Below are 26512 nucleotides of genomic sequence, written 5' to 3'. Positions count from 1 at the left end.
AATGTCATTATTGTCATACCTCCAATCTTTGCCGCTTCTGTCTTCAATTCGACGTAGGTTGGATAAAGTTTACCGATCTTAGGTCCTACTGCATCTCTCCATCCTACCCACACTCTAAGAAGCTCATCGTAGTCCCTCGTATTGGCCATGATGTTCACTACGTCTGGCTCCAGGGCGAGGCATCCCTCGGTACTCCCAGCCGGCTGGTCTGGCGGGCAAACCTTCCCCACGCTGTATATCGTCTGCATCTTGTTGGTTGTCACCTGCAGTAGTCTGAATAAGAGCCAATTAGAGGTGTTTGAATGCCATCAGTGTGTTAAATAGTTTTGCATGTTCAATTATCCACAACTGAATGTATTGATCAAGGTTATGAATTCGTTTGAAATGCGTTTAAAATGTGTCGTCGTCAAACTGTATCTCAATTTGGTAGCCCCAAAAAATCAGCAGATGTGTTTAAATCATCGGCAATGTGAAATAGCATTGGTAACTTATTCAGCAAATGCACTTTAAAGGTAAAGACCAGTATTGGAAACGCCCCAATTTCAAAAAATGAAATGGAAGCTCTCATTACCAATCATGTGAAAGAATATGTTTTGACTAATACATGATGATAAAAAATTTGCCGGGAAACCGCCTACTAATTCATATATTTGGTAAATTTGTTTCTCTCATGGTCTGTGAGAGATATAGGGTAGTCCCATATACGTCTTTCTGTGTATAGTGCTTGTAACTTTACGAAGAATGGGCCAAATTTCTTATCATTTTGATGATTCCAGAACCTTGCAGATGCTAGATGCTAGATGATCAACCTTTTCTGATCGATTCCACAACGTTTCTTTCACAATGCAATCGTATGACCATAACTGGTCTTTACCTTTAATAATACAAAACTTTTGTAAGAATATATATTATATGAAGGCATGCCAAATAATGGCTAATGAGAGCAGAATCTCACCGAATAGAAGTGAAACATTCATAGCAACGTGAAGAGAGAAAAACTTGTTGTTACATTAATTTGATCATTTTAAACTACTAAAATGTGATTATCAAGTGCACAATGTTTATCTTCCTCATTTCTAGTCATTATCGTGAATCTAGGCCAGCAAGCATTTCCAAAGTTAGATTAATTAAAGTAAAGTTGGCAAATTAATATATCGTCACATGCATGCATCATTGAATACCTCCGTTTATGCCCGTCTCGAAGTTCTCCGCCCCTAAGAGCAAATTTGAGCATTCTTCTGCTTCTGAAATCAAGATTATCCTGTACGATCTTCCTCGCTTCGTCTTTCATCTCTAAGCCATAGTTTCCCGACAGCATGGACACATTAGACAAAAACTGACGCATAATGCAAAGAAAAAGATACAATTTTTGAAGTGTAAATGAAATGAACTACTATCGTAAAATTTGTGTTACTATTATGATGTTAACAGTTTAACTGATATTAAATACCGTATATGAAAATTCTAGGACTCTGATTGGTCAAAAGTGCAGGCATGAAGTTGGCTATTGATTGCTGGGCAGTGCAGTGAAAATTATATAACACCTAAGCAGATACTTGTCATTTGATTGGACGATTGTTGGTCACATGATGTTCAATAAATGGTCTACTGAAAGAGCGTACATTATTGGTTATTTCTTAGCAGTCAGGTAAAATAACCACCACCACCACCACCATCATATTCGCCGTGCATTTTGTATTATTCAGCGTGCATTTTTGGTTATATTTAGACTGCGTACCTCTCTGCCCTGAATCTGAATGTAATCGAGAAGGCCCGACTCCATGAAGTCAACAATAAGAGTACAGAAGCTGTGACATCATAACAATCTATTTTTAGAATTTCTAAATTTTTTCGTCATTTTCCAAAAGAGCATCAAAAATAATGTCCGTATGTCGAAAGCCAATTGAATATTTTAAGTATTGGCTGAGATATGACCATCTGAATAAATAAATGTCTTATGGGAACTCAGTGCTATATTGCTATAGTGCTATATTTCCTAATGTTATGAACCAGAACACTATAACACTGAGTTCCAATAGGAAATGTATTTATTCAGAAGGTCATATCTCAGCCAATACTTAGTATATTCAATTGGTTTTCGACATTAGGACATTATTTTAGATGCTTTTTCGGAAAATGAAGAAAAAATTGAGAAATTCTAAAAATATTTGTTTTGATGACGTCACACTTCACCACTCTTACTACTGTTAAGCCCCACTGCACTACTTGTACGTACTTGCGCCCTCTATATAGCAAACAGTGCCTAATCGATGACCGTTGGTCCGCCATGGTCCCCTTTTTCCTATGTTAATTGAGAGCTGATTTGATGAGATAACCACCTGTCAGTGACCATGCAAGGAGGTCTAATCCCTCCTGAACAAACTAGTGCAGATAGGCTTTAAACTAGAAAATTTCCTTACGAACGGATACATATTTCGATAGCCATTTCTGGTAAGTATGTCTTTTTTGAAAGATGACACGCGTGGTGAGGTATGTATACAAAACATATTTGGAATAATTATTTTTCGGGTAACGTTTAAACATGTAGCTCCTCGGTGATCTCGAGACTGCACTACAGTATGCCCCTAGATCTCATATCCGGGCATAGTACAGTTTCGAGATCACATGGGGTAAAAGTATTAACCTCTCCCCTCAACGCAATCAATATTGGTATATTATAACGCCGCAACATGCTTTTTATTTGAATGTCTTGATTTTCTTTTGAACACGAAGTAATGAAAAACACATTTTATATAATGAAAACAATCATGTATCTCGTCAATTCTTGATTAAAACTTTCCTTTAATATCTCCTCCATGGCACAAATACGATCACAATGGCTGGCTCACGATATGGCAATCTGTACCATTTTTCTTGTGGAATAATATTTTTAATAAAATCCATAATTTTATAAAGCATCAATAATGGATATTGACTGAAGGGTTTTTCCCCATATTCATCAGTTTTAAGGGTTTCACTTTAATTCATTTAGGATGAAGAATATATTACATTCACATCAATGAAATATCATTTGCAATTCATGAAATAAATAAATTGAATTTCTTCCCTTAATTTCCTATTCATGATATGAAAAAGAGAGAGTGGATTGAGAATGAATTATTTACACAATTGCATATCCATGTAATCACTAAGCGACTATGTTGAGCATGATTCTTTCCCAATAAAGTTGAGTAGCGGTCATGCGATCGCATTGTTGTTCGACTGCTCTGCGATTACATGGATGTATTTAGAATATATAGGCATTTCGAGAGCACTCCTATCATGATACCTGCTACTGTGCTTTTCTTCTTCAGAAATGATTTTTGTTAAAAGGTACTATGGCCCATTTGCTGGCCAAAAAAATGAAAAGGTTATATACCAACAGCATTTGAAAGATAATACTAATTTATAACTTTCCTAGAAAACAGGGGCTTGAAAATGTCTTGAAGTGGGAAAAAGATAGATAGCTACATATATAAATAATTTATTGTCTTCTTCCTAAAAATAAGAAACTTTCCTTCCAGGTGATCATACATAAAAATTACGACTATTAGTTGTCGAATCGACTTAAGAGCTATAGAGCCAGTAAGTAATAGTCTGATTTTCAGACCATTGTACCGAATGGTCGTACGTTTTATGCTGCGCAAAGATTCAATCAGTTTAATTTTGGCCATTACAAGAAGTGGGTTATTGATGTAGACAAATGCTCATGTACCCTTTACAGCTCATTGTATGTACGTTATTACCAAAGAAGAAAAAGCCAGTCAGTCACTCAATAGTGTCTGACAGTGAAGTCTAGCAAGTAAACGGGTTTCATTGCATAATTTGAATATTAGGACACTGCTAACGTTTAACTTCCACGGATAGGACATACGTGACATATTCATAATTCCTGCAAAGTTCTACAGATTTGATGTTGGCTGCAAAAGGGACATAGTATCTTGTGTTAAAGAATGAGTAAGCCCACTTTTGTCACTGTTATCAGAATTACACCTTCTTTTTAAGCATGTGCCAACATATACATAGCTTTAAAAACAAAGAAAATGAAGAAAAATATACACGCAGATTATATTGGAGGTGAGGAAGTTTGTCAGGAGTGGGGGGGGGGGGGGACGAGGTCAGCAAAATGTATGAAGAGTGAGAAGAAAGACACAAATAAAAAATACAATGATATACAGTAGTATATACACTTATATGTGTATGCAATTATTTTATGATTTATGTGTACATATACCCGGCACTTCAGGGGCGATGTATACCTGCGTTGATTTCTGTTAAATTGCATTTATTCATTGGGGGGATTACACCCACCTCAGTTTATATGCGAAACGCAATGAATAAAACCCTCTCAAATATATTTAGATCTCAAAATATTTCAAACCGAGGGGGAAAGTGAACGTAGGAAGTGATTTCAGCTTTTTTCCCCGCGTCCCTCATTAGAATTTCATTATGACGGGGGATTTTGAGAATTACGTGTTTTTTTTTTTCTTCAGCAGGGAGGATGGGGGAGGGGGTAAAATCAAAGAATATTCGAGACATCCGCTCAGGCAGGTTAAGCCTTAGGAGGAAAGAGCATTAGTTGCGCGGATTATCAATGAAAGTTCTTCTTCTTCTGAGTAGCAGAGGGCAACATCAAAGATACGCACAGCCACAGGGGCACTTTCCACCTCAACTCAAACGTGAGGGAGGACAGAAGCCTGTAGCATATATTATTATCTTATACTAGTATCTGCCGCTTCTTTCGTCATATTTGTAAACAGATTTTGATAGCATACGCCCTTGATATCTTTATTACATTGCATTTCATATTATTTGTTATTTTTTATTTCTTTCGTCATATTTGTAAATAGATGATGACATCGTAAGTCTTTTATATCATCGTTGGTATTTCTTTCGTCATATTCGTAAATAGATAATTTAATCATGAGTCTTCAATTATTATAATTATTTTCATACTTGGTGTTTCTTTTGTAAAAAATTGTAAACGGTTCATGAATTGCATGCCTTGAGTATTCTCGGAACAATATACTATCCTATACAGAGCTCTGATCAAACCAATATTGTATCTAATATCAGAACATGTCCATAAACTCTGCTGAAATTAAAACTATGAAATTTAATGAAAACATCTTACTTCTAATGATGATATGAAGAACAGCAGGTTGACACAAATTTAATAAATAATAAGCTAGCGGGGATCATCATGAATTAATTGATATATTTTTTGTTTAAACATACACTGGGCCTATATTGTAGTTTACGAAGTTGTGATATATTTATATATCTCAATTGCTTTCTTTATCGAGGATTGTCTGTACGAAAGAGAGGAAGAAAATAGGACTTTCATGTGAATTCTTACTACAATAAAATAGCATCTTTATGGTTTGACATTAAAATATTGATGATACAGAGAGAAATAGTTCGACCATAACGCCTCACGGAAAACTGTCCAAAAATGTGAAAGAAAAAATAAACACCTTGGCTAGATAACATTTTGTACGCGTAGTGCGCTTGTCAATTTGGTATCTTATAACACACTAAGCAAATACGTTGATGGGCTGCTTGTTTCAACTTTCTTCCGCTGGCTTTAGCACCCCCCCCCCCCCCCGAACAATTGGCGGGAAATGTAGTAGAGAGAAAGAATGGGAAAGAAGAAAGGCAGAGTCAAAATAAAAAGCGATACGAACCCTCCCTCACTTTGGCCGACTTCTCTCGCATTTCAATCACCGAAAATTTCAGCGCCCCTCCCCCCGCCCTCTATGACGCCAATGCCCTCTAAATGATTGAAACAGCGCCACGCCATTGCCTTCATCTTCCATTTAGTTATTTGTAAAATGGTTCGCCACAGGGGATTTCTTTTTCAAAGAGGTTTTAATACCGCGTCATGCCTGAGGTTTAAGATGGCGAAACGGGTGCATGAAAATTATTCAACGTCTTTATGATTCCAAATGTGTGTTGTTCTAAGAAAACGGTTGGGTTCATGTCGTGTTGAAAGATAATTTGTGTTTTCTCCTTAGTTAGGGAGATATCATGGAAGAAATGTACCCAGCAAATTATTTCTTCTAATTCCTTTTATATTCGAAATATCACAAGATATATTTGTGTGTATTCCTTTTGTATGCAGTGTTTTGTCGCTTCCGGCAAGATTGTGCCAATTTCGAATCAGCTTGAAAAACCTCACAGTATAGATAGTGTCTTAAGTACTACATAGTCAACCTTTTACAATAATTGCTTCCAGATAGTATCTTGCACTATGTAATCGCAAAAAAATTACTAAGCTTTATCGTCAAGGATGTTGCCATCGTCCTCTTTGGATAATTCATGTTAGTTCTTTTTGTATTCATGATTAAAATGTGATAAAACTCTTACCTCTGTGTTGTATTTAGTAATGTTTGTGACATAGTTCCACGACGCGAGAGCGGCATAGTGTGATACCTCTGCCATAGTGAAATTCAGGACATCCAACCATTCCTCAATGATTTCCGGATCATCCACAACATCTGAAAAGAAAAGAAATGGGGGGGGGGGGTTGTTTTTCATTTATTTCATTTAGTTATTCAGTCATAGATTTTATTTGATTTGACGAAACATCAACCGAGATGGTGATCAACTATAGTCTCCTCCGTTGTATACAGGACTACCAGTCAGTGGTATTTATTATATTTCCACAGTTAATTTCTGTAATTGTAACTATTTAAATTTAAATGAATGAAATCGATATACAAAAAAGTATCGTGGTCAATGTGATCATTCGCTTTGTATTTTTAACACAAGCCTATAATGATTCGCAATAATTTCAGGTAATCATTGCGTTAATAGTAACTACTACCAAGGGGATAATGCAAAGATAATTATCAAGAAAGTTGGCAAATGAGAAAAATATGTTTGGTTTATGTATTAATATTTCCTAGTAGTTGTTTGCAAATGCTCAAAGGATGATCTTTTTTTTAATCTAAAGTATTTTACTACTAAATGTGTATCTTCAGAGTATGTAAATTGAAATAACTTTCGAAGATGCTTAATCTTAATATCATCACTATCATTATCATGAGTAGTTTAAATAAAAAAATTAAAATAATTTGTCGAGCTGGTTCTTGGTCTTGTTTGTATCTGTCGCAAAAATTGTTGACGTAATTGACTGCTCTTTGGTTTACTTTTCTTCAGTAATAAGTTTGAATAAAATTGACAGAATTTTCGGTGCTTACCGTCCAATGCATATTGGACACAGTTCGTGCACAACGGACAGAGTTCCGCATTGCTATCCAAGCATGCCATATGTCCTAGAACTCCCTTCGTCTTTTCGACAAACTGATCAAGGTTGTCGAGCTTGAGCTGAAGATAGCACGTCACGTTGGTGATCAGGAGTACTGTAGCGAGAACCCCGTATCCGGTCCATCGGAGGGACGCCATTGTGTCAACGTTTCTGTGAGTGGGACATAAAATTAAAACAGAATTAGAAGATGTGATGATACACCTACATGACTTCTGAGTTTGTACTTCTCGAGTCCCCCCCTCCTTTCCCTCCCTTCCTCTCTCTCTCTCTCTCTCTGTCTCTCCCTCCCTCTTCCTCTCTTCCTCTCCTCTCTCTCTCTCTCTCTCTCTCTCTCTCTCCTTCTATCTCTCACACTCTCCCTCTCCTTCTCTCTCTCTTTCTTCTTCTATTATCTTCACTTCCTTTATCACTTTCGGAAATAATTGCATAATAACAAGGAAGAATTCACTTTGAGAGAATATCTTTCAATTTCATGAAGATACATAGGCCTAATTATATATTTACAATGAAACAAAACCCAGAACAACTTCGTATATGGAGATATTGTAAGAAATATCAGCTACGTAAAAGAATTTGCGTGTCGATATTGGTGATATTGGTGAAAAAGGAGTGACAAAGATAAGAGCTTTATACACTGATTCGTACAAGCAAATCTTTTTTTGTGTAAAGGTTTCTTCGTCAGCAAAACCATGTCATTAGGCTTACAAAGAACATGAACTAAATGCTATTTACTAGAGTATAATGTCGTTGATGTAGGACGAAACTTCCGGGCGAAATTTTTGTTCTCTCCCATGCGTTACCACATTATGTGCTTTTTCGCTATATTAGTGTTTTTGCACTTAGATGTCAAGTTCAGTTTACATCCAATAACCTGTAAATTACACACGTGTGGTGCAAGTTAATTAGCGGCTGTATTTTGAAGACACCGTACCTATCTTACCGATTTGGGGGTAGCGCGTAATTAGAGTGAGGATTATACGTAGATTGATGAAGGAATCGGGTTTCGGAGACTTGAGTGCTGGTTATTTGTGGAAAATTAAACAAAAACAGCCTATGACAGCTATGTTATAAGTGCCACAATAAAAAAGAAAGAATCTCCGAAATGGTTCATCTAATTGATGAACTTGATGAGTCTGAGCCAGTTAAACTAATGTTTAGGCCGACTGATTGTTTAAAGTTTTTAACATGATCTAATTCTCATAGCCAAATATGGAGAAAAAAAAATTCAACGCTTCTTAAATATTGGTCACGTGTGATTCGGAAATGATGAATAAGACTTTTCTCGTACAGAAACAGAGAATTTTGAATATTTTTGAAAAAGGGACAAATAGAAAGTGGAATAGTGGAAAGCAATAAAAGAAAGGATGCGAAAGGAAAGTATTAGCTATGCAATACTTATTCAGACTTAATTAAACAGAACAATATTCATTCGGGCATATTATATTTAGCAATTTTTAATTCGCCGTACTTTAACTTCGGAGCAGTTATGGAGTCGGCGTTCGTCTTTGGTGGACAAAATGCGAAAAAACACATTAATGACCTCCTCTCTCCTAGGTTTCTGTCCAAATGGCGCATTGTGGGTCAAGTTATTGAAGGGGCACGGGCATTATTATGTATGTGTGTGTGTGGGGGGGGGGGAGGGGGCACTTCAACTCAATCGGTGTTAGTCAAAGCTTCTTCTTCTTCTTTCAACCCCCCCCCCCCACCCACACAATGACGTCTTCCTTTTTTAAAATCTCTTTCATATCTTTCTTTGCTATTTCGCATGGGGTACCTGATTCCTCCTCCTCTTCTCCGCACTACACCAACTTATACGGTTGTGTGCACCCTAGGAAATATCAGCCTAATAAATCCTTGGTACATCGGGTTTAAATATGTTCCTCTCATTCCTAAATGCGCTATTAAAAATAATTATCCATCCGTACATACATGCCTATTCCTATGGGAAAAATACTGCTCACACTGCGTTTCATGTCATGTCATCACTGTTTCACACTTACCCACATCTCTGCAGGTGGGACTAACGTGAAGCCAATTAGAGAGATAAATTATAACTACTCCCAAGCAAGGCCAGTAGACCATTGCCTTGCGCAGTGAAGCCTCATATAATTATCTACATACAAAGAACATTAGCAAGACAGTCTACAGGTCAAAACGCTTTTCTTTTTACATGCATATATTATTGCGGATAGCCTCCAATCTCTCTCATCTGGATAAAGTTGCTTTTGTTAATAACGTGTAGCATTGAGACCTGGTATTTTGTGTGGGTTGCATTAATGTTGATCTTTTTTTTTCTCTCTTCAACTCCTGAACTGTTTGAAGAAATATAAGAAGATCGGTACTTGTTCATTCTAAGAGAATAGATACTTGGAAAAGTATCACACAATACGATGGAAAAGTAGCTCCGGAGAAAGAATTACATTTTAGGATTCAAAATAATGATAACAAAAATTAAAATAATGATGAAAGGAGGTAAATGTTAATGATAGTAAAGTGTGATCTTTAACATAGCAATATGAGCAACTATTTGAGTCCGAATTTATAGAGTAATACCATAATTATGAGAGATAGAGTGCTTAGCAATTACACTAATTTGTTAATTTGTAAACATGATTGACATGATTTATTTTTCTTGTATAGCCACAGACACTCTTTCTTTTTCATGTTGTTTTGGAGCAATGTAATACGTTTATATAAAAGCACCGATTTCCTCCCCACATCAATATAAGAGACGAATGCAGAGATCAAAGAAAGCAAGATATTATGGATAAAGAGTCTAGTCTAAGCTTGCGCTTTGCAGTCAAACAGGCAATAAATGCCAACTAGCATACAGTGATTTTGAAATTAATCAACAAGTAAAGCTTTACCAACAGAAATTGGAAGAGCATGTGTGTGTCACATCTAACTGTACTAAAACTCCTCCTTGTCTTTTTACTTTCGGCTTTCGGCACTCTCTGCCTCTCTCTGCCAGCTTGTTTCAAGTAAAGTGACACCGATATGTCCAGAGTCAAAGGGGGGACAATCGAATGGACACTGATGGATCATGCCCTCTTCGTGCCTATATATCATATCGTTAAATTGGTCTATTTTCCCTTTTTTTCCCTCTCTCTCTCTCTCTCTCTCCGTTTTCATGATACAAAAATCGCACAAGATTTAAACCTAAAAACAAAAGAAATTATATCGTCATTATTCATGATGAAATATAACGACAGAGGTTGTCAATTGGGTGCCGGAGATACATATGACCAAGGATGGTGAGGGAAAAGAAGACATTGATTGATTTTCGGGCACCCTGAGCAACTCTAATTGAGAGATTTTGATCTGAATATGATTGTCGTAAACATCCACGGGGTACAGTCAGTTCTTAGAATGATCTATTCATCATACTGATCATGCCGACGGTGCTGATTACTTAACTCCCTTAACTTAAATTAATTTACAATACAAAATGGCGCGCGCTGTTGACAAACCAACATGTCTGGGATACTACACGAAACCCTTCGAATTAATACATCATGAGACTGTTCGAGAAAACACGTCTAAAGTTTTTCAGAAACATTGTGCTGTTTTACTAAACATTCTTTTCATCAATCATTCTTCATTTCATGATTTTATTAATCAATTATTTTGTAGCCCCGGTCCCATGAAAGCAGTAACAGTAACAATCAATGTAAGGGAATTACACCATTACACAAATCCTTGTGGAAATGCATTTTGTAGAAATGCTTGAGCACTTTTCAAGCGATTTCCAAGGTAACTATTAACTTAAAGGGATTGACTGTTATCATTATGTTTCACCTTATCATTTTTTGTACACTTTATTATATTAAGCCAAAGCCGGTCATGATGTTCTTTGCTCGTTAATGTATGTTGGTGTTTTTGAAAACGATTGTTTTATTGGCTAAATGAAAGTGTAAATTGGGTCTAAAGGCAGATCGATATAGAGGCCTACAATAAATGAGAAAATATAAAATAACGTATCTTTAACACGCAAGACATGAAAATAATGAAATGCAAAAAATATTAATTAAATGAATAAGCCATTTTCGTAATGTAACCAAATTTAATGCATACGTCTTTGTAAAGTGCCTCAATACAAAGTATTTTATTCACCTGATAAGAATAATAGTATTTCAATAGACAGAATCCGAACTGCATACATTAGTTGTTGCCAGGTTGGACAAACATTATGGCTTGACCTACCTAGCAACACTTAATATATGCAGTTGCATTCTGACTATTGAAATACTATTATTCCTATCAGGTGAATGAAATAATTTGTATTGAGGCACTTCACAAAGACGTATGCATTAAATTTGGTTACATTACGAAACTGGCCTATTATTCACACGCGACGTCTGGGAAGATCGATTTAAATCATGTTTTAAAATGATGATATTATATGTATTTAATTCATAAAATCACATGCGAGTTGACAAACAATAGATGTTGAGGGTCATAATTATAATGAATCATGGTTGACTCTTCTTGTTGAAAGGATTAGCTTTTAAGCCACAATAAAGAGAAGACATGAAGATGGGTTTTTTTTTTTTAATGTAATGGTGATGTATCTTTAATTCATAAAATCACATGTGTGTTGACCAAAAAGGGGTGCTCAGTGTCAGAGATAACGTAATTCAAGGTTGATTCTTCTTATATTAGTGAAGAAATAAGCTTTCAGGCGACAATAAAGAGAAGACATATGGATGTTTTGGTGACAACACCATGGCCTTACATTGCTAGACTCTCTCTGTCTCCAATCAAGCGGCACTGATAAAGCTCGGTATTTCCACACGACTTCTTGCATTTCAAACGACAACTTGGCATCATACTGACAAGATATCCCAGTATCTATTCATTATGATAATCGATGGCCAGGTCGTGTATGCAATTTTTACAATTTGATCGTGATACTGGGGCTATAAAGTGAAAGAAAGAGGAGAAGGATTGTAGCATGAAGACCAGCCATTGATCTGTGATGCAATCAGTGTCTTCTCAACCTTGTATTGGGGTGTGAAGACTCTAAAATCGATGAATTGCAGAAAGGCGACGTTATTAATATCCGATCTGCTACACTGACTAACATAGTGGATTAAATATTACCGTATTGATTTCTGAACCAAGCTTCCCCCTCCTCAACATCTCTCTCCTCTTCTCGCTGTCTCTCTGTCTCTCTCTCTCTATATATATACATACCTCATCCGCTCTCCTCCTATCTACATGTAAGTCCTTCCATTTATACCGCCCTTCCTTCTCTCCTTCTGTCTCTGTCCTTGCCCTATCTCTCTCTCTCTCTCTCTCTCTCATTATATATATATATATATATATATATATATATATATATATACTGTATATATATCATCCTCTCTCCTCCTACATAAGTCATTTCATCTATACCGGCCCCGTCTTGTCTCCCTTATGGCCTTGCCTGCCCCTTCTCTCTACCTTTCCGTCTCTCAATCCTTACCTCCTGCCTTCTTTCGTTCCATTCCTCCCCCTTCTCTCTTGCTCCGTTTATCCCTAGTTTCTTCCTCTATCTATCGCTTTCTCTTTCAAAATCGTTTTTTGTATAAAAAATTTAAAAAAGGCTTTCATTGATAAATCAAAATACTGTTTGTACTGTATTCAACAGTACTGAAGAGACGTTTTCTCAACAATTTGTGATATTCTTAAAACACTAAAAGAAGGTTACACTCGTCCTGTTTCTTCCCTCCATGGATCCCTCTTCACCCGCTCAGTCGTAGTGGTGGCTACAATGGGATGGGTTTGGGGTAAGACCGGCCCGTGCTCTCTTCAAAACAAATTTCTATGCATATACAGTGTGAGTCAAAAAAAAGTTAACACCTAGAAAATTGCTAATTATTTTAAAAATCATCTATGAACAGTTAATCAGTATTTACATATTAAGAAAGAGTGTTTTATCCCGCATCATGTAGTATCATTTTGTGTGGTATGTGTTCACGCTTGGTTGAACAGGAGACTTTGTTTGCAAAAGTGCAAAAATCGACTTGCGCCAAAGTTGCTTATGTGATGTTTGAATAAAACACTTGGGATTTGGGTAATATTTCGGTCTTTGCAGATCCAAATAACATCCCTAACAAATTTAATCATGCCACACATATCCTTTTGTTTCGCCAAACCTCCTTTTGTTCTTTACAAACCAGGTTTGTAAAAAAACGCGTAAAAACGCGTCGTAAAATTATGACGTACGAAAACCAAGGTCTATCGACAAACCTCCTTTGTGAATTCGGGCCAAAGAGTACACACAAATGTACCCCCTCCATTCCTTGTGTTGTTGCACCTTAACATGTGATAACACTTTATTCTTCTTCTTTTCTTGTCACATATTTTTGTTTGTAAATGTGCCACCCCACCCCCACCCCACCCCTCTCCCACACTGTACATTGAATACCCTGTACATGTAACGCAATCACACATACGTTTAAAGCAAAATCTACCTATAGACCGGCTTACTAACATATTAAAATTGTATGAAACAAAGGTTGTCTTTTACAACCCGGAAGCATAACCGAGGTTTGCCCGATATGGCAACAACTAATGCATGCAGACTGGATTCCAAGTATTATAGTCCGTTCATTAATAACAGGTTAATGCAATAACTCGTCACTAGGTCCCCAAGAAAGAAACAGCCATACATTTGAATATGTTAGTAAACATGTCTATTAACCCCACTTCAATAACTTTGTGCGCCAATACGCATTAGCATTGACTACTATGCTTTGCTGGAGTAATGTGCGCCACCTACTAAAGAGTGCTCATATAACGATGACACGCAACATAATCAGAACGTGTTTTGTGTTGGCAATACGATAGGGTGTGTTGAAATTTCCCTTATGTTGATTATTTGAAAGTCTTAACAATCGCTTTTAAGTGGGGTCGCCACCCAGTAGCATTGCCCTTCCGCTTCCGAGGTGAAATCCAAACTATGAAAACACCTTTTCTCTCGTTCCCCTCCCCCCCCCCCCCCCCCAAGTCAACGAACCTACATAATACGTGCAAAAACTAGCACCATCATCGCAAATGACAAAGCTTCTAAACTGAAGTCTGTCAACAACTTTTGTTGTTTTTCTTAGACTGTACGTAAATACAAACATGGCTATTCATGGAAACTTACTTCTATATTCGATTCAGATGTTGTATTCTTCTCACTGGTGCAAATCTGGCTCCATGTATAGATTTATCATCAGCATATACCTCTGTTGCGATGTATTCAACACAACTTTTACGTAGGTAGTAGTTCACAGTGGTTGACCACAACCTTCCATTAAATGATATAGTCTGGAATACACAGGTACATAAACTGCACGGAAAGCATTAACACGGCAACTCTGTACAGTGGGAGGCCTATTGTATACTCCCTAAAATCAGCGCTTTCAAAAGAACATGTCAATAGCTTTCGTTACGCTTCAAAAGACAAAGTAACAAACCATGACAGGGAATCGCAGACATTTCCTGTTACCTTTCGTGTACGGTATATCGAGAGAGGACACCATTTAAAAAATAGATTTCAGGTTCAAAGTTTCATGATTTACTTTAAGAAATAACATTTTGCAGACAGACGGCTGAATTGCGACTGTATTTTATAGATGATAATTAAAAAAAGATTCACATACACATAAAACTACAATGAATATATACATACAAAATCAAATATTTAAGAAATCTTAGAAAACATAGCAACCTTTTTTTTAAATATATGAATATTAAGAAATAAAAGAGGAGGACATCACTTTCAAAGGATTTGTGATACATTGACTTTAAAATCACACCTGACAATTTATGTGGATTCGACAAAATCAGCAGTCATTTCATAATAAATATTATCTAAATACAACGTTGAGGGAGAGAACCATTGCTCATGAAGGGCTTTCGCTGTGGAATAAGCCCTGTAAATAATTGTTATCTTTCTTATTTTGTTGTATCCTACTCAAATGATAGTTTTGGCGTACAGTGCTTTCATGTAGTTTCATCTTTTGCAATAGTGCAACTCGAATATTTGAAGTGGATTTGGCTCCTTACATTATTAATAATAATGTTATTACTAAATATCCCATAGTTGTATAAGCTTCTGTATAGCTCACCGAGGAATTATATAAATATTTATTTAGCTTTCTTCTTGGCACAAGGACAACATCAAGACAGTGGTTATGAGTAAATAACGAAAGAGATAGCATTAATGTTGATAGCACTTCAGAGCGGAAGATAAGCTTAGGCCGTTGGTGATTGTTAATATGGTATTAGTTTACTAGTCTCCATTACCACTCGTGACGGTGATCACCTGTAAATACTTGGAAAAAACAGTTGTGTATAGAGAGTGAGACGTAGAGAAGGGGAAGAGGGAAGAGAGGTAGAGAGAGAGAGAGAGGACGGAGAAAGAAGGGTAGGGAAGGAGAGACAGACAGACAGAAAAAGAGAGAGGAAGAGAGAGAGAGAGAGAGAAGGGAACAAAAGAGCGAGGAAGATAGAGAGAGAGAGAGAGAGAGAGAGAGAGAGAGTCGAATCTTAACGGAAGATGCCAACCTGGTTTTCGTAACATTGTAATTCAAGTTGTTTACACTTTGTCCGTGTTTTTTCTTCTCTTGTTTAAGAATATTGACCTCTAAAGATGTTTCAAGTTTCCCTTAGTGTTACAGTATTTAAAATCGCTTAGTTTTAGCCCATTTATAGAAAAATATTTTTAAAAAAAGAGTCGAGAAAGGTCCAAGAATGTGTCCTTATCGCCTTTATATCCTGAATTACATGTAAGTTCAATGAAATACTGTCACTTGTCTTCTACCTTTTCACCGTAAAAGAAAATGGGGGACGTCTCATCTACGCTTCCGTAGAATGCCGTCCATGTGGGCGAGATATCCTGTGGCATATCATCCATACATTTACAAACAGCGGGAGGAGTGGAGGCTAGGAGGATTGCTCCCCACCGAGCGGGTACAAGGTGACGCCCAAAGGAGTTATCATGAAAATAACGAAGTTAAAAGTAGGAACAATACCCCCACTCCACGCCACCCCCTCCAAGCGAAATATTGTGTCTGTCCGCTCAATGGGATTATGTATTTAAACACACACAAAACTGTTGTCACGCATAAAATGACATAAGAAATGCTGAGAGCATAACCGTTTTAATAATAATAATAATAATAATCCGGTTTTTTATATAGCGCTCAATACACCGATCCAACGATGTACCTAAGCGCTTTACAGATATAAACACATTGAAGTATGCGTAAATCGTAAAAGCATATGCTTTTTTTTGCTACTATGATTATTATATATCAAAAGTCTACACTATTTCTATATAGAGCTTTGAAGACATAGCGTATTGATGTAATTTGTTCATATCTACTCACGACAAGCCGTAGTTGGATGTGGGCTTGTTTAAAGCTAAGGCCTTTCCCCCACGCATCTTCTTTAGAAAAGAACCTTGTATCAGTTACAAACTCAAAATAACCTATACAGCTGAAGGCAATATAATTTTGTCCGGTATTCAACATTTTGATTCAAATTTCTGAGTCTCAATTTTTTTCTCCATAACATCCGCAAAACAGAAATAGATCTTGAAAACAGATAACACACAGATCATGCCCCCTTTTTTAAGAGACGGATTGCGATTCAGAGATTCAAGTACTCCATTCAATAACAAAGTTGCAAGCGTATATTAATTTATTGGTTGGGAATTATGAATGATGTGATGATGATGATGATGATGATGATGATGATGACGAGAGCGGTTATTTGTTTACTTAACTACTGGCAAGCAGAGAAATGAATAAATAAGTGACATTACAGGTGCCTAGAGTCTAAAATATTGAAGGTATATTGTACACGCGTTATGTGTTTTTAAAAGGAGCACTGGGCGGTGTACCCTCCCTCTTAGTTACATTAATTGTGTCACTAATTATGATTATTCGGAGTTTTAGCCGGTCTGTGAAGGGCCTACATCGCTCACGAAAACTTAACAATTCTAGCAATGAATTTGCCCTTATTGACATAAATGCAAAATAGCAGGCCTTCATTTTATATTCCTATTTTGTATGATTTAAGAAGACGAATCTTTCAACAGTCATATTTTTTTCACAAAATGTATTACAAGGACTCGGATGAAGAAAGAAAGAAAAAAAAGAACAGAAATAAGTTTGAACCCTTTGTAGAATAGGAATGTTGAAATTAAGATGTATACGAAATCTAACTCCTGATATAATTCCCTATACTCCTATGTTGTATTTTTGTACTTCTAAAATTGAAACTGGACTTGATATTGATTAAGGAGTTCAATCGTGTAGCCAAGATGGATACAGCAATCATGATCGAATTGATGAATACAGGTGTAAACAGCTCAAAGGCATTCATCTATCTCTCTGCGTCCTGTATCTCTCGAACCCTTAGCGATGCCAATGAAGAAGATTAAATTCATCTCTCTGTAAGATACACATCTCACCTTAGCACATCACACTTTCCCCTTGTTTTGTCTGCCACTTCCCGCCAAATAGCCTTCTCTCCACAGACTCGCCATTCATTACTTGGTTAAGTAAAAAGGGTTTCACTTCCGCTTTTAGACTCTACCATTGAAATCGTAATTTTGTTTTTGTTTTGTTTAGTCACAAAATGTAGTAAGAACATGTTTATTGAAGTCATTCTTCTTTGTTGTATGGCGAGCTGCAATGAATAAATTGAATGTTCAAAGACATGACATCGGTATGAAATTTCTTTGTGATCGTTATCATTTATTCATTTGCATTTCATTATATTCAGGGAATGTGCCATCTTATTTATTTTTGATTTGCAAATTCTGGATACGACCCTGCAGAGTTTTTTTTTATTTTCCACGACAAAATTGGATTTTACTACACAACTATGCCTTGAGCTCCGATTATATCGTTGATTTTTCAAATACGACAAGATAAACAGACATATCGGATTTGGGATTTTTTTTATCTTCTTCTTCTCAAAGTTGTCTTTTTTCTTTTTATGGAAATGGGTATGATCTGACAGAATAATAAACGCGACTTTCGCAACATATTCTCGATCCCGGCGTCGTTCACAATACGAGATCATCCGAGATAACAGGCAAAAGGGCAACAGAAAAATCGAACTCATGGAGCATGGTGATTCAAAGATGGTGTATCAGATAAGGTACCTATATGCTAATATTCTTTGGATGTATTGAAAAGATTTACTTCCCCTTTGCATCTCAACGACCCGATACCATCTATAACTCGAGGTGTTATGTAAATGATAGTCTTACCGTACATAACTTGGAAGGACAAATAAATAACAAACATCGTTCTGTGAGCTCGCCAACTTTTGCGGTGTTAGATTAGAACACGATGTATATAACAACGAGCTACGAAGCTAGCTCTAGCCCGTCCACCACTCGGAGTGGAAGCATGAGGGTATTTAAGGCCCTATCTCACTGAGCGGCGAATGCTTGCGAACGTAGCAGATCTGGGGTTTCGCCAGGGTTCGTAATAGGTTGCAAAAGGTTGCAAAAAAGTTCGCAAACAGTTTTTCTTGTGCGAATTTATTTTTCAGCAAACAGTTGCAGGCGTTTGCAAAACAGTCGTAAGCATTAATTTTGCAAACGGTTGTAAGACGGTGTCGTTCTTTGTTATCGCCAGTTCTCTTTCTTTCGCAAATGGTAGCGACCACGTTACCATATGGTGCCTTTATAAAATCGACCGATTGAGTACAAGGAGTTAGCAAAAGGTCTCAACGGTTCACAATTAGTGGCAAAGGATTGGCAAATAGTTGCTAATCTTCGAAAAAACTGTCGCTAACATTTGCTTACAGTAGCTAATAGTCGCCAACTCTCTTTCGCAAACACTTTCGGAAACATTGGCTCAATTGTTGCTAATTGTCGCTAAACGTCACTAAAAGTCGCTGGTTTTCGCCAACATTCGTCAGAAAAGTTGGCGAATCCAAATTCGCGACGTTCGCAAGCATTTGCCGCTCAGTGAAACATAGGGCCTTTCGGTTCGATTCTCACTCGGTGCCTACATTCTTGAACAAGATGTTTTACCCACATTTATCACTCTTGGCACCTAGTAATGCTTAGGTAATAATAATTACAAGATCATCGGAGAGAACAGTGCTGATACTGGTGAAGCCACTAAATCATAATGTATATTTTGGTTAATGCAATAGACTCTTCAGTGGAATTTGCATCGGACGCTTATTGTGCAATCATTCTGTAAATTATATAATAAAATAATAAACATGATAATCGGAGTAGTACAAACTAAAAAAGGGGAAGAAAAACAGGAATACGATGAATAGGAATGAAAAGAAGAAAGCGAGGGAGGAGCAAAAGAAGAAGTAAAAGAAGAGAAGGAAGCGAAAATGAGAGAATGACAAAATAAACAAAAGATGAGGAAGATGTGGAGAAGTAGAAAGATTAATTAAGAGATTTCGAAAGAAAAAACAAATTTAAATGAGTTTTCATTAGTAATGTTTATACCTAATATATAATCACATTTGGCCTTGAAGCTAGCAAATTGAAACCATATAAAACACTTAATCTGATAATAATAGTTTCAGTAATGAAGGATTATTAAAAAAATTATTCCCCGGGGAATGGGAAAAGACAATGGCTTCTTTAAACGAAGGTTTCTTTTCAATGAAAGATAATAATGTTCCTACATACCGGCGAACATCCAGAATGTTGTATGGGGGACGACACAACATTCAAGTTGTTAGCAAATTTGTCAGGTGCCTTTAAGTTCGAAGCTTGGGGAAAAGGGGCCACATCTTTGTTTACACACAATATGCCAATTAGGTGTTAAATTGACCGGTAATTGGCAATTTCTCCCAAACAATGCTTGTATTCTTTCAAACACTTTTTTGAAAATGATTGTAAGCCATTGCTATATTATTTACATTCATATTTAATCAGCCTGCCTTTCAAGTACAAAATTTGGTAGCAAACACATACAAATCAAATTTGTTATACATAAATTCAGCGCGTTAGGAGGCTTTTTAACTGCTTCAAAGAGTCCTTCATCATAATATAAATAGTAAAATATTCAGTGTTCACACTGTTAGCCCCTCGATTCAATTTTATATGCAACGCGGGTAATGAATTGAAATTAATTTATCTCAGGAATGATTTGAAGTTTAAGATTGATCGACAGGTGGCGATTAGTTTCTTTCAAAATGTGATAAAAGATCACGCGTTTGGGAACTTCCTCCGACTTTCTAACGAGCAGGTGTTAGGAAATGCGTGTTTTATGTGTGAAATTCAAAGTAGCCCATGCCACTTCGGAGCCGCCATCAATTTGTCAACGGCTGAATTAATGAACCTGCAATAATTATTAAAGAATTAAGGGGGAAATGACCGAACGGGACAAAGGGAATTGTGATTTATTAATAGTAAATTGAAGATATCAAAATAGTAAAGAACTGATTGGGGATCAATGAACCAAGCGTGTTTGTGAACGAAATTACAATGCAATCCTTGTAAGATTATACATCGTAATTTTAGTACAAATCTAATATAACTGATCTTTAATTCATCGAATTAAAATTGAATAATTAAACAATATTCAATTATGGTTCTATTTTTCTACTTTTGATCTTGTTTAACAAATTCTCACTGGTATTAATTAGGTATGTAATCATTTTGTTCCTTGGCAGTTGATGGTTTGGCTGTGGAGTAAAGCTTAAGATTTTACCTTTTTGTTGGAATGTGCACCATATTTTATAGATGTTGCTATTACAAATTTTGTTGTGCAATTTAAAACCTTCATTCCCTGATTTGTATAAGGTTTTAAGTTGAAATATCAATCATAGAATTTTTTTTATTAATTTTGTTGAAAATATTAATATTAATATACCTTAATATAATGCATATTTATACCGTTTCCGCATATTTGTGTAGGTATATTAGCATACTTCTTAAATTTGATTTGATTCATTTTCCAGACAATCGTCATAATCTTAAAGGGACTTGGTAACATTGTTCAGATGAGAGAAAGTGGTGCTAAGGTAGTGGCTTCAATGCTAGATGTACAAATAAAGATAATCTGAAAATTAGAATGAAAACGGACCATTATTAATGATACAGATTGGGAAAAACTGATCTGATCGATTCCTTAATTCTCCCAACTATATTATAACAATTTGATTACATTTTAGGTGAATGTAAATTTTCACAAAGCAATAAATTGGCTCTACATACCATTCCAGACATTTAAGTGTTGAAAGATTTTGAATAGCCTGTTTTATGTCTTTTTTCATGGAAAACGGTTGGGAAAATAGAATTTACTGTTAATCACTGTTAGAGGGTGTTGCACAGTGACACCTTCAAAGAAAACCATAGATATCTTTGTGGTTTGAGAATTTTTTCAGGATTTTTTGCATGTCAGAAGGTTAGTACAGTAAAAGGAATATAATAAGTATTAAACATTTTATACAAAATTAAGCAATTCTTTCATCAACCTTCAACAATGTTACCGAGTCCCTTTAAACATGCTGTATCCCTGAGCAATCCAATATAATTTTAATTTGTTGCGTAACAGTGATGAAAGTATACCACTCAGACTCAAGGGCATATAAATAATACAGGTTAGATCTTACCCTAATTTCCAAACAAAATTGACTCTTCCTTGGATATCGTGACGGTAATCTTTGCTGTACCTTGGAAGAAAATAGATTGACTTAAACTCGCTAATTTTGTTGGAAATATACGTGATTAAGATCTCTGAAGGTAAAAATAATTATCTTTTAGTCACTCAATAGTCAGGAAAGATTTCTGGCCCGTTATCACGAAAAGAAAAATTAATCATTTTTCATAAAGATGCCTCGATATTTTTACGTCCCATTTCTGTAGGTGGATTTCATAAATTTGATGCCATGTAGGGAATTTTCGTTCAATTTATTCGTTATGATATCTAGATGGATTTCGGATGGATACAGCTTCCTCTCATTTAAGCATTCTGGCCGTGAAGATAAACTGGTAATAATGTGTGGTTAATGACAAGCATAGCGCGTCTTAATCGAAACATCATTAGCTGCGGGCCATTGACCGTCAAATAAAAAAAGACGACTTGAAAGGTGTTTTCCCCTTCCCCCTTATCATCTCTGGGACGTTGGCAGATAAATAGACTGTGCTTGATGTAGATCAATGCTTGAGGCTGAGAATACTCAAAGCTGGAAAGACGAAATCTCGCAATTACAAGCTAAAATAAACATGAAATAAGCGTTGCAGGAAAACGAGTAATTGCAGGAGAAAGAAATGATGTCCATTTGTTAAAGAATGAAGAAAGGAGGACAACCCATTTCATCACAGTTTTTTAAAGTGACAAAGGAATTATAGAAAAATGAAGTAAATTTATAATTTTTTACAAGCCAAATTTTATTTAAACCCATACGACTAATCATTGATAGAAGCGACACACTGTGACTTATGAGGTGCACAGCTTGCAGAAATCAGACACAGGTGACCATTAAACATGTCTTTACGGGTAAATTAAAATTGGGCCATCGCCATGAATAACATGCACTTTTTTGCCCTTTTTTCTGCTCACAAATTCTCCCAAATCTTCCATTATTTGCACCTTACCTTCGCCTTCTTCCCCGGCTCATGTTCCCCTTGAAATGTGAACTTGTCACTTTATCCTTCTGCTTTATTTCCCCAGACTCGGTCCAGTCAACAGAGCAATCCCGAGAACCTTTAGATAAACCCTTGCCACTGTCCCAAATCACAAGCCTGACAAATCAAATTAAGACATTTGATTCCCATGCCGCTGATTTTCACCTTTCAATGTAGGTTGACACATCCGCCTCGGTCGCACTTGGTAATCACTGGAGAGGTAATAAACTGAAACAATCTAGATGAGCTTCATCAAGCTCGGGGAACAGTATTCAGAGGGTAATTTGGAGAGAGGTAACGTGTTCCGAGCCTGCAGGGACTACCAGCTCGACAGGATATGAAACGAACTTGAAACCTAGGTGCAATATGGTAAACTGCGACCAGGATGAACACGCATACGGCATTGTTATCGGGTTCAGTATGTATGGTGGTATTGTATCTAAGGTTGTACATATATGCTGGTATATAGTGGTAGAATGGTGATAGAACGTGATAATAATAATAATATAAATAATTATAAAGCGCAATAATAAAGTACTAGTAAAAGTCTAGCAATTACCTTTTCTGGCCTTTTGCTTCGATCATCAGAAAATTCCAAACGGAATTTAGAATTGAATGAGAATAACAAAAACGAGAAACTAGCAAATACTTATGATGCAAGAAAAGTCTTACAAACTAAAGACTGAATGCTTATCAGACATGTAGACGACAGATGGTATTGTTTGTAAGTTGGCAGTACGGTGTTATAATAACAATATCAAAATGAAACTCCCAGAAAACTATTTTGTAAAATGAAAGAAAAAAAAAACGATTGCTTAATGCTTTTTTTGTTGTTGTAAATCCCTTTCAGAATACATTTAATAGCCTTTGTGTACTCGTGTCCACATACGAACCTGGGTAAATTATGGCAAAATGTAGATCAAAGCCTTGCTAAAGTGATTTGGCAGGAATCGAACCCCGACCCTTGAAACCTACATACCGTGGCTAATAAACAAGACCACATCACCTATACGATGTCAATAAAGCGTCAAATACAAACTTCGGAAAACATATACAAAACATCATTAGTAGTATTATTATCATTGTAATTGTATGATGGACAAAATATATGTATCTGAAAAAGACGTTATCATATAAGCGTGTATTCGAGCTGGTGCAAACAAAATTGTAACCACTCTAGTGAAAAATAAGAAGTATTACTGATAAGCATTTTATGATCATTAACTGTATCAGCTTGGATTTATAACAAATACATTTACGTCAAAATAAATGATTAACCACCATATTGCAAGGACTTATTTTAATTGTATTCATAGGCCTATACTTTATCCTGCTTGTATATCCTCTTATGTGATATGTCTACACTCTATACAAGTACCAGCATACTTACAATGCATGCGATATCACTTGTAATTAAACCAAAACGTAAATTGAATGCGTTATTCATCAAAATGCTCGTGATACAACTGTAACTTCGTTTTTAATAAATTCTTCATATTCCTCCCTTGTCAAGGACAAATTGTGCTTTAAAGGGAACTATTCGACATTAAAATATAAAACAATCTACAAGACCGGATTATATGCAGCAAGATAAAACCATGTAATGTCGGATTTGTATATATTTATTAAAATAAATATGCAATTTAATTACAGGAATTTCAGAGGAAGGCCTATATTGATGATGTATGACGGAATCAATTTTGGCATCTGTAGCTTAATCGCTTTGATTGAGAATTCTTAAATTGAATTAAACTTTCAAGAACCTATACAGCATATTGCAATGGAAAAATTCTTTTTGAAGGCAGTATGGGGAATTTCTTTGAATGTTCAGCTTTCAGAATCTATGATTTTCCTGCTTTGATGTGTTTTTCTTCATGTTATTATACACATCATTCCGTTCGTTAACATACATACCAATAAATTGCTTTTATTTAGTGCATTGGAATCATCTTTAATTACATTTTGTAAAGCGCTTGACACCAGCGTTTCATAAAAGTGTTTAACATTTATTTAGGAATTATCCCCTCAGTCATTGGATTCAGCTGCTAGTGGTCCGCAAATTATTATCATATGGGACACATATTTCTTTTCTCCTGAATTTGTACTACAGGTACATGTATGCCAAACCGGATTTTGTTTTTACAATCGGAAATGCCCCCCCCCCCCCATCCGTCACTGAGCAATTTTCATAAAGGCTTCGTGAATTTTGATATCCATGATATGTAGAGATCTGTGAAAACTAACCATCATAATGTGCATATTTTTTGACAGAATGATCGATGAACAATAGTGGTCGCACCATGAAACTCTAGTGTGTCAAAAACGTATGCTTACAAGTAGTGTTTAATATTCCTTATGGTAAACAGTAACACAATCTCAAAAATCAACACATGGTAATTTCAATTCCATATTGTATATCCCATACAAACCTTTTCGGGTTACGTTATACGGTATTGTAATATTCCCACCTATAGAAAATAATGCACAGGGATATTAAAATGGCCTTATAATGATTTTATTTTCGAAAGTCTTTGCCATTGCGTTCAGTGCACACTCTCAAACTTGCTTTGATCACACCATTCCGAACAATTTCACTGGTAAATGTATTGTGGTCTCGATCTTGTACAAAATCGATATTAAGATTGGTTGATTTGTTCAATATGACCGATATATTTGTTAGGTTTTATACGAGTCAATCGACAGACTGCACCCAATTTGAGTGCTTACTATGACAATGACAAAGAATTTCCTCTCACACGATGCCATTTCTTTGAAATGATTAATCATTTTTTAGAATAAAATGTAGTTTGCGTGTACAGATTTTGACTAAAGACTGAAATTAGTAGAGCAACAACAACCGTTGGAACTCAGTAAAAAATCTTTATATCCTAACAAATATTTTTCACAAACCAATTGCATCAATGACTTTTGTTGGGAGATTTAGCAATTCACTGTGTAATTTATGAAATATAAAATGTGATTCGATACATAATTTCCTGGTATACTGTCGAATTGTTATCCCAGTCTGGTGATATTTAGAAAAGTATTTCAAGTTCGCAATTGAACGAAAAAATGGATTTCTTTATTTTTTAAAATTGTTTACTTTCATTCTTACAGATGAAGAAGAAGACTGCTGTATCTTTCAAAGTGATAAGCTTGTCATTTATTGTAGTAAGTTTGTATTTCAGGTTTAACACCTCGTAATATTTGTTGATAAGTCTTATGCTTTGTTTTGTTTTGTTGTCGTATATCAGTAAAAGAAGAATAATAAACTTAAAACTTAAAAAAAGAAGAGATTTTTATTAAACGAAAGTTGTTGTTGTTGTTGTCGTCGTTGTTGTTCTTGTCTTATGTTGTTGCTCTTGTTGTTATCATTGTCATTGTTTGTTTGAGTTGTACTGAGTGTGTCCGTTACGCTTGATATATAAGACTTGTTTATGGTTGATAACTAAAGATGATGGATTATCTCTATTCTTTATAATCATCATAGACTATGATACATTAATACAGCATAAGTTTTCTACATGGCCGTCAGTCATCAAATCATGCAATATAATACACAGATTGCTGAACATTGCACCTTTCGCCGACATATATTAGACAATTGAGCTTACAAACATTCCTCTTGGCCTTCG

General features: G+C 35.9%; 1 protein-coding gene across 3 annotated transcripts in view; it reads right to left on the bottom strand.

The window, feature by feature from the left end:
• LOC593528 (angiotensin-converting enzyme) overlaps positions 1–26512 on the bottom strand; it is a 32492-nt gene that overhangs the window by 5368 nt on the left and 612 nt on the right. The window contains exons 1-5 of one of the 3 annotated variants that reach the window (XM_011665623.2): positions 14416–14626; positions 7206–7423; positions 6370–6500; positions 1182–1336; positions 20–273 (exon numbers count right to left, since the gene is read on the bottom strand). In XM_011665623.2, the coding sequence (XP_011663925.1) occupies positions 20–273; positions 1182–1336; positions 6370–6500; positions 7206–7410 (745 nt within the window). In that variant the 5' untranslated portion in view covers positions 7411–7423; positions 14416–14626. Of the gene's footprint in view, positions 1–19; positions 274–1181; positions 1337–6369; positions 6501–7205; positions 7424–14408; positions 14627–26512 lie in introns of those variants that run through there. The other 2 variants (XM_792999.5, XM_011665618.2) reach the window with 2 other exon arrangements.

The sequence above is a fragment of the Strongylocentrotus purpuratus genome, unplaced genomic scaffold, assembly GCF_000002235.5.
Source record: "Strongylocentrotus purpuratus isolate Spur 01 unplaced genomic scaffold, Spur_5.0 spur5_scaffold_6, whole genome shotgun sequence".
Taxonomy (NCBI): domain Eukaryota; kingdom Metazoa; phylum Echinodermata; class Echinoidea; order Camarodonta; family Strongylocentrotidae; genus Strongylocentrotus; species Strongylocentrotus purpuratus.
The sequence above is the reverse complement of the archived record's forward strand: the minus strand, read 5'-3'. Positions and strand labels throughout refer to the sequence as shown.